General features: G+C 62.4%; 2 protein-coding genes across 2 annotated transcripts; both read right to left on the bottom strand.

Moving 5' to 3' along the window:
- Nucleotides 1-41: 41 nt before the first annotated feature.
- XYLT2 (xylosyltransferase 2) lies at nucleotides 42-12,229 on the bottom strand. Its single transcript, XM_038165278.2, has 11 exons — nucleotides 12,060-12,229; nucleotides 7,985-8,456; nucleotides 7,361-7,536; nucleotides 6,283-6,485; nucleotides 5,748-5,828; nucleotides 5,348-5,564; nucleotides 4,715-4,891; nucleotides 3,752-4,011; nucleotides 3,452-3,647; nucleotides 2,680-3,013; nucleotides 42-2,204 (listed from the first exon to the last, which is right to left on the bottom strand). Exons 1-11 carry the CDS (start codon nucleotides 12,192-12,194, stop codon nucleotides 1,882-1,884), a joined length of 2,574 nt encoding a protein of 857 aa, XP_038021206.2. The 5' UTR covers nucleotides 12,195-12,229; the 3' UTR covers nucleotides 42-1,881.
- Nucleotides 12,230-14,146: 1,917 nt separating this feature from the next.
- Nucleotides 14,147-18,933, bottom strand: LOC113845523 (CMRF35-like molecule 9). The gene is made up of 6 exons (XM_072025704.1): nucleotides 18,356-18,933; nucleotides 17,596-17,731; nucleotides 16,673-16,779; nucleotides 16,113-16,165; nucleotides 15,612-15,749; nucleotides 14,147-15,347 (listed from the first exon to the last, which is right to left on the bottom strand). The coding sequence occupies exons 1-6, from the start codon at nucleotides 18,819-18,821 to the stop codon at nucleotides 15,240-15,242; spliced, it is 1,008 nt and encodes a 335-aa protein (XP_071881805.1). The 5' UTR covers nucleotides 18,822-18,933; the 3' UTR covers nucleotides 14,147-15,239.
- Between the last annotated feature and the right edge of the window lie 32 nt (nucleotides 18,934-18,965).

Below are 18,965 nucleotides of genomic sequence, written 5' to 3'. Positions count from 1 at the left end.
CCCCTTCCAGCACCCCAGTAGCCCAGCACAGCACACCACAGTACAGGAGATCGTTATATTTGGGGCAAGGGGCACAGCGCAGCCATCCCCACACAGGGCTGGCGGCCCTACAGAGTGCTGACAGCCCCACACAGCACTGTCAGACAGCCCCACACAGCACTGTCAGACAGCCCCACAGAGTGCTGACAGCCAGCCCCACACAGCACTGGTGGCCCCAAGCCAAGCATCGCCTCCCCTCGCTGCCCCCAGTCCCGTCCCCCTGCAGCCCCCCTGTCCTCAGTCCTCAAGGGCAAGGAGGTGGCGAGGTGACCCCGCAGGCAGCCTGAGTGCAGCCCCGCAGGAAGGTGGCACAAAAGTCTCTGGAGATGCTGCGGCTGATGTACAAGCAGAGGATGGAGTGGACGAGCTCCAGTGCCCTGCCCCGCAGTGGTTCCCCTGCCCCAGCCCAGCCACGGGGGCAGTGTCTTGGTCCCAGTCGTACACAAGCTCCGTTGCAGTCCAACAAGCCCGCCGAGCATCTTCCCAGGGTGGAAAACCAACCGCAGCCTTCCCTCCATGCAGCACTGGTCTTTGGGAGAGGAACGCCGCAGGCAGGCCCCGAGCTGGGAGGTGGATGGGAAGCAGGGGGCTCTGCAGCTCCCTTGCCCCAGAGGAGGCAGCTTCTGGTCCCTCAGGGAAGCAAGCAGATGGCAGAGAGCAGATGGAGCCAGCTGGACCTTGTCTCGCTTCTTTGCTTTATAGCCAGGGAAGCACAGCAGATCCTGAGAGCTTCTGCTGACCAGGGAGAAAGGAGGAGGCTGGGCCATGGCACAGGACAGCTGCCGTCTCATCCGCACCAGGACATCAGCCACGTGCATCGCGTTTTGGCAGGGGACGTGAGCAGCCCGGTGCCCAGAGCCTGAGCTGAAGCAGAGACATAGGCTGCAGCATCCCCAGCAGCTTACTGGGCTTAAACTGCTCGCCCAGCCAGGGCCACCACGCAGCAAACACCATCAAACATTTGGCACAGTCAGGCTGCTGCCTTGGAGGGCAGGCAGCGCCCCACAGCCCTGGGGCAGCAGGATGTGGTTCCCCATCAGCCCCCAGCAGGAAATGGGGAAACAGCAAAACAATAATAATAATAATGGTAACAATAATTAAAAAAAAATGTAAACAACCCAGCACCCTGTCCTGTACCACCAGGACACCCAAGAGAACAAGGTATGTTACAGTCTCAGGGGAGATGGAGACACAAGGACCGCCCGGCCAATGCGGGGTCTCGTCTCTATTGCACTTTGCATCGTATATATTTCTCTCTATATATTTATAAAAATACAAACTAAAGGGCTGGGGTCGAGGGGATGAGATGCAAGCCCTGGGCCAGCAGCAGCTCCATGCACATGGCAGGTTTCGACCCATTCTGCTTCCAACTTTCCCTGCGTGCCCTGTCCCTGGAGCACAGCCTGCAGCACAGGGCCTGGTCCTGCACAGATCCACCTGGGGCTGGGCAGCGAGGACAGGGTGCTGAGTTGGTCCGGAGCCCACCCCCCTGCCAGCCTCCCTTCCCAGCCCGTCTCACCCCTTCCCGAGGCACCAAAGAAATGAGCACGCAGCTCCTCCAGCCGCCAGCACCACCCGCACCCTGCGGTGACGGGCGCCCTGGCACCCTCTTGCCTGGCCAGCAAGTGCCCGTTCCTGGGGGAGGCAGGCAAGGCACCTCACACCTCCCTCTCCGCCTAAAAACCCCACAGGAGGATTTCCCTGGCCCGCCGCTTCCCATACTCTTTTCCTCGAGTAACTACGGTGTGAATGGCACGGGGTGACGCAGTCCGGAGACGCCCCACGCCGGTGACGGAGGATGCTCCTCGCTCCCAACGCCGCCGCCCCCCCCGGCTGCTCCTGCTACCTCAGCCTCCCGTCAGGTTTGACGGGCCCCAGTTCTGATTTGGGGTCCGGGGACAGTGAGCTCCAGGAGGTTTTGCTGCAGGTCTCCAGGGAGGAGCAGGACGAGGAGCTGCCTACGCAGACGTCTGCCACGGCCCAGAAGGTGCTGATGGCGCTGTCTGCCCACTCGTCCAGCGCCCGGCCCGTCAGCTGCGCCTTCCCCGCCGCCGCCGCCTCTGCCTCCTCGGAGCGTGGCAGGTTGAGGATCCCCCCCAAACCCTGGAAGCTCTGCTCCATGTACTCGTTGCGGGGGGGCCCACCGTGCAGCCAGTTGCTGTCGTCTGGACGGGACAGGGAGAAAGAGATCAGCAGTGTGGTGATGTCCCGGCAGCTGGCTCTTCCCTACAGCCCCCAGCACCCCAACCCCTTGCAGCCCCGTCCCCCCCATGCCAAGGAACGGGGATGCAGCTGGGGTGGACCCGGCTCGCCTGCAAACGGGCTCACAGCCGCCTAGCGGCCTGGTTTGAGAGCTCACAGGGACATGGGGACACCACCAGGGAGGTGGCGCCTGCCTTGCAAGCCGGAGAGGCCAGAACCGGGGGAAAAAAATAAATAAAAATCACAAAATCAGAGGGGTTGAGGCTGGAAGGGACCTCTGGAGGTCACCTGGTCCAACCCCCCTGCACAAGAGCCAGGCATGGTTTTTCCTTAAGATCTACAGCCTTAAACATTGGCACGGAACACACAAAACAATGCTTTTCACCATTTTTTTCCCCGCAGAGAGACCCCAGCCCCGATTCTCCAAAGCACCCTCACCTTTCCTGAGCGGCTGCTTGCGGTTGAAGGTCTGGGGCACCACCAAGAACTGGTTCTCCCCCAGGGGCTCCCAGAACTGCAGGAGGCGGATGGTCCAGACGCCGGGGCGCAGGGGGCGATTGAGGGGGGGCTTGTACTGGGTGAACTCTGTCTCTGCGTCCACCGTGATGTCGTAGGAGGTGGCGATGACGTACGTGGGGTCGATCCACACCACCGTGGCTGTCAGGTTGGGGCCCCGCGCCCACTTCTGCATGGCCACCGGCTCGTCGAAAGGCCCCATCAAGCCTCCAAAATTGCGGAAGAGCCTTTCCTTGGGGTCCCACTCTGTGCCCACCTGCAGGGACGAGGCACGAGGCGGTGGGACACCGGGCAGGCTGACACAACCAGCTCAGGTTTTGTGCTTCACCACCTTTTAAAGTGGGAAGGGCACAAGCTTTGGAGCCCAAAGCAATGCACACCCAGCCTGCGCTGCTCCCCTGCCTGCCTGCACCACGTCAGGGCCAAGCAAGCTGCAAGTGATGCCTCCTGCAGCCAGAGGTGCCGGCACCAGCAGCCTCAGTTTCCCCCAAAAGATCCCTTCAGGCCTTTCCCGAAGGATTAGCTCCAAACTCAAGCGGAATTCCTTGACAAAAATCCACTCTCAGCCCTGACTTTAGCACACTCTGCCCCCCTCAGCATGCAGGCTGGGGAGAAAAGGAAAGGTGGCACAGCATGGAAAAACTGGGGACAAAAGACAAAAACAGGTGCTGTGAAGGATACTTTGCCCATTTACCTCAAGGTTTTGTAGCCGGTTTGCCTGCCCTCCATGACCTGCCAGCTTCAGAGCTCCTTGGGGCATCATCCACACCTCCAAGGCCTCTGCCTGCCCCGTGGCCATGTTCTGCACCTCCTGCATCACCAGGTACCCCTGGAAGCGGTCGTCGTAGAAATACAAGTGCACGCTGGACGGGAAACCACGGGGCTCAAACCTGGAGAAGAAGAACCGGAGAGGCAACAGGCGTGAGCATCGGCGTCCTCCTGGCAGCAGCAGCCACCACTTGGAGCCCGGGCCAGGCTGCAGCACGTGTCCCACCTGCACAGCTTCTCCTTCGGGGCCAGCACGGAGGCGGCTTTGCGGAGCCCCAGCCGGGAGAAGGCAGTGTAGAAGGTGAGGGTGACATCGCTGAGGCCACTGAGGCCGTCCACGCGGTCGTAGACGTTCTCCCAGTAGGCCTTCAGGGCCGGCGTGTTGGGGGGGTAGCTGCCGTAGAGGTGGGTGTCCAGGATCTCCAGCACCTCCTGATTCACTGTCGACTCGAACTTGCGGGCGAAGAAGGTGGGTCTGGAGAGTTGCTGGAAGAGCAGAGGCAATGTCAGCGGTGGTGGTGGCACCCGCTCTGCCCTCCTGCCTCAGCGGGGCAGCCGGGAGGAAACATGCTGGGAGCCATCCTGCCCCCTCTGACGGGGCAGGGTAAGGAGCAGCAAAGCACAAACAGCCTCTGCGTGGGATCCTCTGAGGCAGGATCAGTGGGAGCAAACGGTACGGTTAGCGGTTACGTGGATGGGTTCTCATCTCTCCCACTGCCTCCCCTTTAACTTCACTTTCAAGGGCTGCACCTCCCCCAGACCTCCCTTGTTCAGCCCACATCTCAGCTCGCTGAGAGCACGGCAGGCGGTTCATCACAGGATACTTTGTCCTGCCAAAGAGGACAGCACTCTAAAGTGTTTTTTTTTACTGAGCAGGCATTTGCCCCAAGTATTAAATCTGCAGGGAAAGAGGAGGAAAAGGAGAAAGCCTGGGAAAAGGAGCAGCACTGCAAGCAGAAGCCTGGCTGCTTCTGAAGCATTTACAGACACGTCTGCACGAAGCCCCACTCCACATGGAGAGCCAGTCCTGCTCCCGGCCCTTGCCAGGCTGGGGTGAGGCTCGTGCAGATGTGGGGAGCAGTGGGACAGCACCCAGGGGTGAGCCCGCGGGGCAGCTGAGAGAGAAGTGCTGGGGACAGAGACAGGGAAGAGGGGAGAGAGCAGGAGGAAGAAGGAGGATCTTTTTCACCTGTAGCCGGAGGAAGTCCTGGGGTTTGAAGTCATTTGGGGAGCACCCGCACCAGTCGACTATGTGTTTATATTGGCACTTACAGCCCAGCTTACGGTTCCAGTTGGTCACCCTCAGGTTGTTATCCACCAGCGTCTCGCAGGCGTGGCTGTTCTCCAGGACCGTGTGGAAGAAGGACTGCGTGAGGCAGAGAAGGGACAGGAGACCCATGGAGGTGGGAGGTTAATGGAGCCCCCCTACCCCACGCTCAGAGGAACACAACAGGCCCAGAGAGCTCCTGGACAGAGAAACCTGTCCTGATTCTGGCACAGGGCAACCCGTAAGAGATGAGGTTATACACATGCATCAGACTTTATCTAACTTTGTCTGCTCCCCTCCCACTCTTTCACACCTGGACCTGGGCAAAGGAGGCACAAAGCTGCCAGAGCAGAACCAGTGATGCCCTTCACAGCTGCCTAGGGCAGGGATGTTAAGGACAAGGAGAAGAAAAATCCTACCAAAATCCTACCAAAGCCAGCATCACTTTGTTTGCCTCCTTCCTGGGGAGAAGGAATAAGGCTGAAACGAGAACACGGGAGCCCTTGCAGCGATGCTGGCCCCAAACCTGGCTGCCCGTGTCCTGCAGACACCCACCTCGGCTGGCAGCAGCGTGTAGGTGTAGAACTGCCGCAGCTGGGACACCAGCTGGTCGTCCGCGTACACCACGTACTCCACGAAGCTGCGCGTCAGCGAGAACCAGTCGGAGCCCCCATCCACCACGATGCCCTCGGGGATGTGGCGCTCGCCCAGCCGCCACATGTGGGAGTCGCACTCGTGGAACAGGCGGTCCAGGCCCTGCTTCTTGATGAACCTGGGCAGGGAGATGAGGGTGAGGGGCTAGGGACACAGGGTGGCACAGCTGGCCACACAGCAGCTCTGCTCCAGCTCCGGTAGCCACAGCCAGAGCAGCCCCGCAGCCTCCTGTTTCTGTTTTTCTCCCCAAATTCCCACTTTTCTGTTCCTCCAGCTCAGCTCTGCCCCTAGCTGGGGTTACCTGGCATTGTCTCGGCCATGAGACTTCAGGAAGTTCTTATCTCGGTATTTGGACAGGAACATCACCAGCTCCTCGTTGGTCCTGCGATGCAAATTAGGAAGCGTGAATGGCTGCTGGGATAAAGCAACCCAGTAAACATTGATGCTGCGAGAGCCACCAGACACCGGGAGCCTCCGGCTGCTTGGCAGGCGCTGACTCAGACCCTTATCCCTTCGTGGGAAGGCACAGCCCTGGTCCCTCTGCTGTCTGGCGCCTGCTGAGGGTGCACAGCCCCGATGCGCGCCCAGATACACACACGTTCGTGTTGCATTCCCCTGCAACACCCCAAGAGGAAAATACAGCCTGTGAGGTATGGGCCGAGCTCCTGGGCAGATGGACCCAGCCTTGCCCTGGGGCACCAGCACATGGCTGCCATCTCCAACCTCACCCTCCCACACTCCCTGCTCCTCCCAGCAGCGTTAATCCCAGAGCCTGCTGGGGAGCCACGCGGCCCCAACCCTCCCGCCGTCCTCCCCTGACCCAGCAAGGCGCCCACCTTGTGGGGTAATCGGTGGCGCTCAGGTTGATGAAGAAGTCCCAGGGCCACTCGGAGAGCTCCAGCAGATCCTTCATGCTGCGCAGGTACATTTTCAGCAGGCTGGCACCTCCCCAGATGGTCACCATGCGCCAGGGCGTCACGCGGATGTTGGGGTAGTGCCGGGCCAGCTCCACCGCCTCGCGGTGGAGGTAGTTGGAGCGCTGCGGGGGAACAAAGCTCACGGTCAGCAGGTGCTCATACTGCCAGGGACCCCCCCCTTCCTCGTCCTGTCTGTGCCTTGCTGCCCTGAGCAGCATCTGAACCGGATCCTGCAGCCCTGCAGTGCCCCAGCTCACTGCACGGCTAAACTTCAGGCTGCTGCTGTCAGGGGCTGCTCACGAGCCTCAGGGAAGGGCAGCCAGACCCCATACAGTGCAGGAAGGGCTCAGCCACCCCTCTGTGCTGCTGTGTCCCTTCTTGCTGTGCTCTCAACCAGCCAGACAGCCCAGCCTGCCTCTGAAGTCCCCCCCGAGCAGCAGAGGCAGCTCCATGCAGCAGTAATCCTATGACCTACTGCTGCCTGCCCAGGGCACAGCAGCCAGCTCCTTTCATTTGCTGCTGAGAAAAAAAAAAGTGGGCAGCCAGGACGGAGCTGATTGCCTGACCCAGATCATCTTTTCCTTCCAGCAGGCAAATCCACAACTCTCCCTGGGATGTGAAAGGAAGCAGCACTGGGGGAAGGTGAGCAAAGACCTCCTGCTCCCTGCAGCCCCAAGAGCTGAGCTCCCCCTGCTCTGGGCAGGGCGAACACATCACAGAATCATAAAACATCCTGAGCTGGGAGGGACCTATGAGGATCACTGAACTTGACTGGGGTCCTACCTACCCTTTTCTGGGGATGCAGAGAGCTAAGGGAGAGTCACAGCTCCACAGGCAGCGAGGACAAACCTCAAACCTCACCCAGCCACCTCCCCGGCACAGGAGATGCTGCACCTCCGTTTAACCCCCATCCGGACCTATTATGGGCTGCTTGAGTGACAGACCCGGACACTGCCAGCACAGCCCCTCCCCTCCTGCCTTGCCCCCTGCCACGCACCTTGTCCACGTGGATGTAGAAGAAGTGCTGCTGGTGGTACACCGCCTTGATGAGCCGCTTCAGCTGGCGAATGGCCCTGCCGTGCACCACCAGCATGTAGGCGATGCGCACGGGTTTGCTGGGGGGCAGCTGCTGCAGCCGGCTCTCATCCCACTGGATCACGGGGCTGACTTTCCCTGGGAGGGAACGAGAGGAGAGGGATCGCAGTCAGTCATTCACTGGCACTGGGCACACCGCTGCCCTGCCACACCAGGGAGATCCGAGCGGGGCAGGGGATCACAGGGAGCAGAACGCTGTAGGAAAAACCCCGTAATGCCACAGGGCACACGTGGCAGGACGTGTTGGGAAGTGGGGGTGCCCCCTCTGGTCCCTCAGAACAGAAAATGCAGCCGTGCCCAGCTCCGAGCCCTGCAGCCGCTGCTGGCCGGGACGAGCAGCCCAGCTTAGGGAGGCTGGCACAGCTTTGATAGGATTACACAGGCAGCGGTAATCTGGGAATCGGTGACAGATTGAGGCAGCTTTTTGCCAGGTGGGATGGGCGGTCACACAAAGCAGCTGGCCCACGTGCCCCACTGGGACGTTCCCCATGCCCGGAGGCACCCAGGACCCCTGATTAGGACTCACCTGAGAGCTGGCAGTGGCGAGGCACAGACAGGGGCATGAGGTTGCCGGCGCGGTGCAGACACACCACATTGGCGATCTCCTGTTGGCACTGCTTGCTGCTGGCCCGGGCCAGCGCCGAGAGGGCGTCTTTCCCCGTGATCTCGCACTTGGGGGTGAAGCTGTTCTCAGTGGGCTGCGGAGCCCCCTCCACGCTGCCCGTGTCACCCTGCTGGAGGACGGCCAGCTGGGCGTCCCCGCGAGCCTCCGTCAGGTTCCTTCGGCTGGAGGCGTCCGGCGCAGCCGGCAGCCGCCGTCCTGCTTTGTGCCTTGCCGTCACGGCTCTCACCACCTTGGACACCGGCACCCCGGGGCTGTCCGGCCGTCCCCGCCACCTCCCGTGCTTCCTCCCGGCGCTGCCGCGGCGCCCCGCAGAGCTGTCCGAGTCCTTGGAGCCATCACTGTTCTCGGGCAGCCTGGCTTTCTTCTGCCGCTCCTGTTCCGGGGGGATGCAGAGAGGACAAGGCGTTAACTCCAACAGCACCCAGACCCCTACCTGCCAGCAAGGGAGACCCCGGCCTGCAGACCCCGTGGTCACAGCACCCGGGACACAAAACCAGGACATAACTCCCCGTGAGGCTACACGGATGAGGTCAGTCGTGTCGGCACCAGCTCTCTGCCTTCCTGCCATCCTCCAGGGTCCCACAGGAGCAGGGACATCCCCAAAAAGAAGGGGGTGAGCACAGGGCTCCTCCAGCTGCTGCTAGCTGCTTTACCAGGTGGCAAACGGACCAGCTCCTCGCCCAAGCTTAAAGTCCAACTTCTCCAAGCCCAAAAGTCCAACTTGGAAGGGGTCCCAGCAGGGCAGCACGCAGCCCCTGGGGCTAACGGTGCTGGAGCTGTGTCAGATGAGGTCCTGCCCGTGCTGCCTTCCCCACGCCCTGGCTCCCAGCACTGGGCTGGAGCGGGTGCTGCAATCGCCAGCAAATCCCTTCAAGGAACCCTCCCATGGAGCCAAGTTTGTGTGTAAAGGGAGCAGTTAATTACGCTTCGTTACCTCCGCCAGGCCGGCTGATTAGCAGAGATGAGCTAGCCTTGGGGAGAACGGGGAGCTGAAAGCACCTGGCCAGGCCTGCAGGTGAAGGCAGAGCCAGCCCAGGCTCCCTCAGCTACCTGTGCCAGGGCAAAGCAGCCTCCTGTAACCCTCAGGTACCCAAAAAGGGGCCACGCAGCCGCCTGAACCCCATGGGGCTGGGATCAGACGAGCCCTCTGCCACTGCCAGGCACCACGCAGGACCTTCTGTGCAGTTACCAACCTGTTTTCTCCATAGGAGCAGAGAGGCAGGAGTTGACCGAGGAGCAAAGAGCAAGGCTCTTCCCCAAACTCCCCCCATCCCTGCAGGGAGAGCCTCTGCCCCGCCAGCACCCGCCGAGTGCCTGACCCCAGGCACGGCCCCTGCGCAATGCCCACGCGTGGCTGCAGCCCTGCGGTGCCCCACAAGGAGCCCGGCTGCCGTCCCCAGCAGGAAAACCCTCCCAACCAGCGCCAGCCTTCCCAAAGCTGCTAGTTAACGAGCTCCGTGGCTTCTAATTACTGCCCCGTGCAGGCAGGGAGCAGCCCCGGCCACGTCGCGCTGCTGCATTTATGGCTGGTGTGCAGGGCTTCTGGCAGGGCTCCCAGGAGGGCCCGCAGCTGCCTGTCCCTCCTCCCAAAATGCTCCCAGCTGCCTGCCAGAGGTCGCTTCCCCCATCCTGCCTCTCCTCTGCCTCCTCCCGATGCCAAACACAAATTGGGAAATAAAAGTATTGGTGGGGAGGGGAGTTACCACTGCCTGGTGTCCTGCAGGGTTCTGCCTGGGCCTGGCTGACGTGGGTGTCTGCCAAATACCTGCTCCTGTCAGGCCAAACAGACGCCAAAACTTCCCAAAGCCACCGGGGGAACCTGCCCTCAGCTGCCGTCAGTTCAGCAGCAGCAGCTCCTTAAACCTCGCCGCTGAAAGACTCAATCACAGCCCCTCAAAACAAGTTTTTCGGGGAAAAAAACAGCAAGAAGGCATCTCAGGGGAGCTGCAAGCACCGACGTTTCAGAGGAAGCCTCTCCAGAGGCCGCTGTGCAAGGCTGACAGCAACACACAGCCCCAGAGAGGTGCGTGGAGGAAGACGGGAGGCGAAGGGGGAGATTGAGGAGGTGGCTGGGCCCACGGGGACGTTCTGCACTCTGTGCCCAAGGAGCCAGCTCCAGCTGCTCGCATGCCACTCCGGAGCCTTCCAGGAGGAACTGATCCGACTTCTGCTGGTCTGGACGCCACGAAACGTCCGTGTGGTGAGTGCAGGGAGCCTCCAGGGCCTAGAAGAGGCACCAAACCCAAGCACGGGTGCCTCCAGACGAGGAGCCGGGCAGGCGGATGCAGGGATGCCGTGCAGACTCCAAGGCCAAGGTCAGGAGCCAGCCAGGAGACGCGTCCTCCTCCAGCTGGGGGCTGTGAGGCAGCCGCAGCCCCAGCAGGGCACAGAGGGCTCGGCGCTGCTGGAGTGAGATGATTTGATAACCTGCTCCAGCGAAGGGCAAAGCCCGAAGCCAAACGAATCCTCACACAGCCTCTGGGCAGCTCGCAGCAGGGAGGCAGCGGGGACGGATCCTGGTGTGGAGGAAGGGAGCCGCTCGTCCCGTCAGCCAGCAGCAGCACAGGGATGTCCCCAGCATGGCCTCCAGGAGATGTGGCTCACCCGAGGACCCTGAGGGGCTTCAGCCTCTTGCACAGCCCTGCCGAGGTTGGGACCCTGCTGCCAGACCCCTGGTGGCACTCAGAGCTGGCTGGGGACAGCCCTGCCTGCTCCTGTCACCCCCTCCAGGAAGGGGCAGTGCCCATCAGCAGGAGGGAGCCATTCACAGCCTGAATTGCTATTCTGGATCCCAAATTTCCCCAAAGCCATCCGAGGCTGTAAGGTCGGGGTCTCCTGGGACAGCTCGCCCGCGTTCATCTTCACCAGAAACGCCCCCGGGGAGCGGCGGCTCCTGCAGGTCTGGCCAAGACGAGGAACTGGAGGAGGGCAGGGACACGAGGAGCTTTGCTGGCTGCGGAACCGAGGCTGACTGGACATTTCCCAGCTTTGTGCTGCTGGAACAGCTCAGGAAGCTTCTTGCCTGCTCCTTTCCCAGGCCCCAGAGCCGTCAGCCTGCCGGTGGCGAACCTGAGTCCAGAGCCGTGGCCAAACGTGTCGGTGCCCAGTATTGGGGAGAGACGCGGGGAAACCAGGCGAGGACGCTCCAAGAGCCAAACCCCCGGGGATGTGTGGGGCAGGAGGAAGGGCAGGAGGCAGCCCAGAGCACAGCAGCACCCCGGGGGCCTTCCCAAGGAGGGGGGGACGGTGCGGAGAGGGAAGGGAGGCTGGGTCACAAAAAAAAGGCGATGGGGCCACCAGGCCAAGCTGGCTGCCCTCAGCCTCACGGCTCCTTCACAGCAAAGGCTGCTCCGGGGGAGGTGGGAGCCTGCTGAGAGCACGAGGAGCCCACGAGGGGCAAACAGCCCGAAACTGGTGGCCGACGTGGGGAGTTTGGTGGCTGACATGGCCAAATTGGTGGCCAGCACAGCGAAATTGGTGGCCAACACGGTGAAATCGGCAGCCCAGCAGCCAGGAGCCGTGTCGGGGGTGGGAGCAAGGCGCCCCCTGACCCCACAGCCCCCAGCTCCCGGTGACCCCGGCCCTGCCTCAGTTTCCCCAAGCACTGGGGGCGTTCGGCTGCGAAGACCCCTTCCAACTGCAGGGACCCCCGGCCCCTCTCCGCCGCCGGGTGGGAGCCCCCAAACATCCCCCTGAGCCCCTGGGGACCCCATTCACCCCCCCATTAACCCCCTCATTATCCCCCCCACTAACCTCCCCATTACCCTCCCCATTAACCCCCCAATTAACGACCCCATTCACCCCCCCCAAGCAGCACAGCCTGACCACGACCCCCCCCTTTCCCCATCCCCACATGCAAACACCCACCCTCCCCCCCAACACCCCCCACCCCAAATTCCCCTAAATCGCCCCAAATCGCCCCAAACCCCCTCGCAGCCCCCCCGGCCCCTCTCCAGCCGCCCCCCCCGCGACGCACCTCGGCCGGGCCCTCCTCGTCGAGGCCGGCGGAGCTCCAGAGGACGAGGCCCTGCAGCAGGAGGATGCCGAGGGCCGTGGCCAGGGCCAGGCGGTAGCGCCGGGCCAGCTTCCGCGCCCGCCCGCTCGCCACCATCGTCACCGCGGGGCGGGAGGCGGCGCGCGCACGCGCGGGGAGGGGCGGGGGGGAGAGGGGGGAGGGAGCGCGCATGGGCAGGGGGGGGATGGGGGGGGCATGGGGGGGTGCGTGTGCATGGGTGTGCAGTGTGTGTGTGCATGCATGGGGGGCCATGCATGCATGTGTGTGTGCATGCACAGGTGTGTGCACGGGTGTGTGGATGGGTGTGTGCATGGATGTGCATATGTGTGTGTGCATGCATGCATGGGTGTGTGTGTGAGTTTGTATGCATAGGTATGGGTGTGTGTGCATGGGTGGGTGGGTGTGAGGGTGTGTGTGCGCATGCATGGGTGTGGGTGTGGGTGCATGCATGTGGCTGTGCATGTGGGTGTGTGTATGGATGGGTGTGTTTGGGTGTGCATGGGTGTGTATGTGAGTGTGTGCATGCATGGGGGTGTGTGTGAGTTTGTGTGCACGGGTATGGGTGTGTGTGTGCATGCATGGGTGGGTAGGCGTGACTGTGTGTGTGCATACATGGGTGTGTGTGTGTGTGAATGTGTGCGTGCATGAGGGTGTGCACGTGCATGGGGGCATTAAGAGGGTGTGTGCACTGGGGGTGCATGTGTATGTGCACATGCATGCGTGCATACTGGGCCATGCATGCGTGTGTGCACAGTGTGTGTGTGCAGTGGGGTGTGTGCACGTGTGTGTGCACTGGGCTGTGCATGCCTGCCTGTGCGCAGTGGGGTAAGAGTGTGTGCTTCCATATGAGTGCACCAGGGGGTGTGTGCATGCATGCATGTGCCTGCCTGTGTGCTGAGGTGTGTGTGTGTGTGTGCACGGGGGTGTGCACACCCACACCACAGCACCCAAAGCGCCGGTGAAGCTGCAGACCGAGGCCGGGCGTTCCCTGTGCGGTGGCAGGCAGCCACCCTCCCATTTCCTCCCTGCCTCACCCGCTCCTGGCCCTGAGCACATCCCCAACAGCCACCCAACAGCCACCAGGTGTAGACAACACAAAAACACAAGTTAAAAAAAAAAAAAAAAAAAAAAAAAAAAGGTGCAATTAAAACCCAAACCCAACCAAACCCCAGCATGAAGCAGAGCCCAGAGGGGCGGTAGGAGGAAGATGCTCCCCGCGGTGGGGTGCACGGCCCCGGGGTGAGCGGAGGGAAGGGGAAGCGGTGCCAGCAGCGATAGCAGCGCCCTGCGGTCCCGCACGTGTTTCCTGGGCAGTGCTGCGGCCACGGCTGCGCGCAGAGCTCCAGGGGCAGGAAGGTTGGGTAAGGACGGGGGCTCTGGGGGCTGCTGATAGGGCCTGTGGGGCTCGGGGGCTTCCCCTCGTGCTGTTTGGGGCCAGGGTGAGCCCCCCCGGGATGCCTCCCCCTGCCCGGAGAGAAGGGGGCACCCTCCGGGGGCTCTGAGCAGTGCCAAGGGGAGCGCTGCTGGGGCTGGAGAAAATACAGCTCTTGGGATTTTCAGCTCTTAGTATCACCCGAGGAGGTTTGCAGAGTCCCCAGCTGGGAAATCCGAAAGCCTCGGTGGGCGGCTTCCTCAGCCCCACAGCGCCGGCTCCCCCGCAGCCCGCGGCTATCCCTGCCTTGGCGCCGTGGGGAGGGAGCTAATTTAGGAAAGCCGCCTCGGTCTTTCGGAAAAGCACGAAGCTACCCCCAGACAGAGTGTTATGGGACCGAGTTACCCAAAAACTCCAACTGCTTCATCCTCCCGTTGGCAATGCAGGGCTGTTGGCACTACCCGGGGAGCAGCAGGTGATTTGTTTTCCCCTGCGTGCTCCCAGCCCCATCAGGGCTGCTCCTGGACATTTCTGGGTGCCGACAGCTCCCGGCCGACCCCAGGAATAATTCTGGCTGCCCAAAGGGGAGCAACCACTGCGGCGGTGCCTCGCTTACTTCCCCCGGTTCTGGCAGAGCGGCGATGCTGCGCCAGGCTTCAACAAAACGAGCACAAAAACACCCAAACAACGCTTTATAACAATTAACAGCATTAATAATTTTGCCCCAAATGAGTCCGCCAGCGCTCCTGGCTGATGCACAGCGAGGTGCCAAAGCCCAGCCTGTTTCCCAGCACGTGGACAGCCCCGAGAGGGGCAGGAGCTCGGAGGGAGCTCAGCACCGGTGCTGGGCTGGGGAGGGGGAAGGCTGCGTGTCGGTGAGCCCGTGCTGCTGCAGCTCGTGCCCTGATGGAGCTGGGGTCCCCCCGCTGCTGGGGATGGCACGAGCAAGGTGCCAGCTCTGCTTCTGGGGGGACACTGTGCAAAGCGTCCCTCTTGTCGTGGTGCAAAATTGTAGCACAAACACAGCTGGAAGCGGCGTTGGATGGTATCAGAGGCTCGGCTGCTTTTACTGATAGAGGAGGGATGTTTTATGGAGAACAGCACGTTGAGAGGGTGCCGAGAAATAAATAGTCAGCGAAGCTGAGAGGGAGCTCGGGGCTGCGGGGTTTTGGGGAGCTGCTCGCCAGCAGCTGTTCAAGAGGGATGGGAACACCTCTGCGGTGTCCTTCGGAGCACGGACACGAACACAGAGGCTGGTTTGGGGCTGTCCAGGACACCAGGCACCACACTGCGCCCCTAAGCTGGGATGCCCGAGGTGCTGGCAGTGCCTGCAGGCACAGGGCAGGTGGACGTAGCATTTCTCCCTGCCCTGCTCTCGGGAGCTGCCAGCTCTGGTCCATCGGTGCGAAACATCAGCGCGGGGCAGTGGGGGCACGGAGACAAGCAGCCCACCCGCAGCTCCCAGCTCCTTTGCCTGGACAGTTTTGTCCATCTGGACAACCCAAACCCTTGGGCTGCTTTCCAGTCCCGGCACCACGCCGTACCAGGCATGAGGGCTCCAGATGCAGGGGGACGATTTCATCCCCGTGCAGCGCCCCTTGCACAACCTCGTCCTCTCCGAGGCTGCTCCAAGGTAGCTCCAGAGCCTGTGGGAGCAGCAGCTCCCTTGGGGAGCCGTCTCCTGCCCAACTCAGCATCCGTCCCGGTGTCCCCACGCATGTCCCATGCCCAAGGTCCCATGCAGGGCGGTGGTGCCGGGTCCTGAGCCCTCACTGCGCCGCACGCTGCCGGGCTGGAAGCATGTTGGCGTAGAGCTGCTCCTCCTGCTGGGATTTGCGCACCATGGCGTAAGTGGGCTCGTTTTTCTTATCCAGATTCTGGGATAGAAAGGAAAAAAAAAATATTAAAAAGGCAGTTTTTGCAGGTTTACCCAAGCAAAAGACCCTCCACCTTCTGCTGGAACATCTTGTATCCTTTTGGAGCAAGCGCAGGGAGCACGAGGCCACCCATGTTATCTGCTGACATTGTCCCCACCAGCCCTGTCCCTCTGCAACCAGCCCCAGCCCAGCCTCCAGCTGAGCCCCCCACGCAGCGGTGACAGCCCCAGGCCGGGTGTCCCCTGCTGCTGCCTTGTTCCCCACCTGGCTGGGCCTCTTGACCTCCGTGTAGTCGGTGGCTGCGTTTGCCGAGGGGCGCAAAGCCTCCACGTTGCCATAGGGCTGGCTCTCGTCTGCACTGTCTGGGTGCCCAATTTCTGCGTAGTGCAGCACGTCCGCTCCCTGAAACACCACCGAGAGAGGTCTGGGGGTGCTCCCAAGCTCCCTCCAGCTCCCCAGCTGCAGGGGTGGACACCTCTCCCGCCCCACCTTTCTCCATCATTGGGGCTGGGACAGCGGCAGGAGCGCCGCGGGAAAATTCACCCGCCCGACCCCAATTCCCCTTCCCAGGGTTTCTCTGTGGCAGTGGCACAGGATCGCTGCTCGGCTCTTTCTGCCGGCAGCTGAGCCCTCAGCATCCCTCCCAGCTGAGCCCAGCTGAAGCACACTAAGCCGGCAGCCTGAGGCTGGGCTCGGGGCGCAACCTTTCCCCCTTCCAGCAGAGCCCGGAGCAAGCAGTCCCGACAGGAGCAGGGTTTGCCTTACCACGTTCGGCGTGCCACGGATCCTGTCCATCTCCACAGCTGCTCCTGAGAAGGCTGAAACACAGATGTGGTCGGACACAGACAATGCCAGAGGATCAGAAACATAAAAAAAACCCACACTGCTGCTGCCAAGCTCAGTGCGAAACGGGAAGGGGGCCTGCTGCCCGGTGAGCACCTGAAGCAGCTCGTCAAACAAAACCAGGCCCCAGCCACCAGCTGGTGATGGCCCCTGCTGGCCCTGCCCTCAAACTCTGTGCCAAATCTGCCGCAAACCTGGCTACAAAGCCAAGCACGCTGCAAGCTCGTGGTGCGAGCACGTTGCAGACAGGGCGCACGGTGCCGTGCCGGGCAGCACCCATCCCACCAGCTGCCTTTCCCCATCACCGTGGGGACACGACCCGTGGGACGGTGCTGTCAGAGGAAGGAGAGGCCCCCCCACAACTTCCCTTGCTCACAAAGCAGAGAAGTCGCTCGGTGGAGGTCAGGAATTGGGTGAGTTAGTGAGGGAATGGGGAACTGAGAGAAAAAAACAACAGCACGTGGCACGAGGGCCTCGCTTACCCTGCTTCCTTTTCCTGGACAGTACCACCAAAACCCCGGCAGCAACGGCGAGCAAAAACAGAACCACTGCGATGCAGGGAGTGAGGACGACCAGAGCTATGTCCAGGCTGCAAGAGAAGAATTTCTGCCCTCGCACCTCTCGGCTGCACCCAGCAGCAGCGGGCACCGTGGGGCAGGCGCATGGGGCCACGGCCAGAGGGTCACAGCCATGGGCAAGGGGCTCGCCTGGGGAGCAAGGCAAGCAGGCACGGTGGTCCTCAGCCTGCAAGCAGCAGAAGCAGGTGGGACACTGGGTTCTGCCTCATCCTGCTGCGTCCTGAGCATTTGGAGGAGCGCTGCCTCTTGGTTTGCTCTGGTTCAGCTCCACTCTTTGGTGGCTTTGTTGTAACGCAACGAGGCACGAGGCACGCTGTGGTGTGTCACCGGGGCTGGTTTAGAGGAAGCAGTTACCCCCGAGCACAGTGAAGGGAAGCCTCAGCTTTCCCAATTCTTGCATCACCTCCAACAGTCAGCAGAGAGGGGAGGAGGCTCCGTGCCCTAGCCCCAGGCTCTGTCAGGCAGCCCCGTGGGACTGTGCGGCTACAAAGCAGGGCCCAGCTCAGCCCGTGCTTGGCTTCCCACGGGCAAACAGCCCCACAGAGCTGGGGAAGGAAACGGGGCCAGGGCTGCAAGCAAAAACCACTTCTTGTATGGCCAGGGCCTGCGAATTGTTTAAGCTGCAGACGTGGCTGTGGGGGGCCGAGCAACCCGCGGTGCTGTGACTGCTCCCTGTGCGCAGCGGGTAGGGTGGAGAGCTGGTTCCTAAAGGCAAGAGCAGGAATCCCTAAGGGCAGCCCGAATGGCCAGGAGTGAGACAGCCCCGCAGACAGCTCAGGGAGGGAGGTGGAGGCTGCTCACAGTGCGGGCTGGCAGCTGGCACCCACCTGCGGCCAGGGGTGGCAGAGGGGCTGGCTGGCCCCTGCATCCCTTCCTGCTGGGGAGGTAGCTGCGTGGAGCCCGAGGTGGACCCAGGTGAAGTGGCCAAGGTGGAGGGCGATGCTGTCGGAGTGGGAACTGTAGCTAGAAGAGGAAAAAGGCTCAGCCAGGCTCCCTACCTCTGCAGGGGAAACACTGTGGGTGTTGCAGTGGCTTGGAGAGAACCTCACCATGCTGCCGGGGCACCCTGCATCCCATCCCCTCTGCTGCATCCAGAGCACTCAGCCCGAGGTGTGTGGCTCTAACCCCACCCCTGGGGGGATTGCAGCGGGATCCCAGCAGTCCCAGTCCCCCCAGCACACACCCCCCCGCCCCCCCCAAGCAGAGTTCAGGCTGCAGGAAGGGGCCCCAGGCACCCTGTGCGCCGCCAGCACCGACACGGCACGGAAATGGGGTGGGAGCCGGGGCTCCCCAGAGCTGGCAGTGAGGGCAGGAGGGCGCAGGCAGGGAGAGGGCCATGGGGGGAGAAAGGGGCTACAGGGCACGGGGAGGAGGGCGATGCACCACCGCCATGGGGCGGCTGACCCTGCAGCTCCAAGAAGGGGCCGTGGAGACACCTGGAAGACACCGAGGTGCCCTGAGGACCCGTCCCGGCGCAGCCCCATGGTGCATGGACGCCCACCTCCTCCCACAGCCCCTGCTCCTGGCGCTTCTGCTTGGCCGGGGGGGGACACTGACGTCGGACCTTGGGGACCCGCAAGCACTGACCTGGGGACACGATCACCTTCACACCGTCACTGTCATCAAACTGAAGTAAGGGCTTTCGCACCCCGCAGCGGTAGGTGCCCGCGTCCTCTGCCTCCAGGTTCTGTATGGTCACGGTGAACACCCGCTGCGTGCGATTGTCCCAGATGGAGAACCGGCCCCGCTGAACCTGGGGCTTCTTCTCCGAGGTGGCGATGATGTAGTCGTCATAAGCACAGGTCCTAACTGTTCCCGGTTGGCACCAGTACTTTGAGTTGTTCTCGTAGCCGTGCTGGTACGAGCAGGACACCGAGAGGGACCTCCCCAGGTGCCCACGCACAATGCCAGGTCCCCTCACTGCCTGGTCGCCTGCCGAGGGGCACGGAGCCGTGCAGGCGAGCAGCAGCAGCAGCAGCAGCAGCCTCAGCACCCCCAGCCCCAGCCCCAGCCCCAGCAGCCTCGGCATGGCCGTGCCCGTCCTGACCTCCATGCCTGGAGCCTCCCGGTGTGGCTGCAGAGCCCGTCCCGTCCCCGGGGCCGTACCTGGCGGCCGGGTGGAGCTCGGCGACCGCTGCTTCCCCCTCTTAAATCCCCCTCCTAAATCCCCCCCACACACCCTCCTTACCACCCTCCC

Source organism: Anas platyrhynchos, chromosome 19, assembly GCF_047663525.1.
Source record: "Anas platyrhynchos isolate ZD024472 breed Pekin duck chromosome 19, IASCAAS_PekinDuck_T2T, whole genome shotgun sequence".
NCBI lineage: Eukaryota > Metazoa > Chordata > Aves > Anseriformes > Anatidae > Anas > Anas platyrhynchos.
The sequence above is the reverse complement of the archived record's forward strand: the minus strand, read 5'-3'. Positions and strand labels throughout refer to the sequence as shown.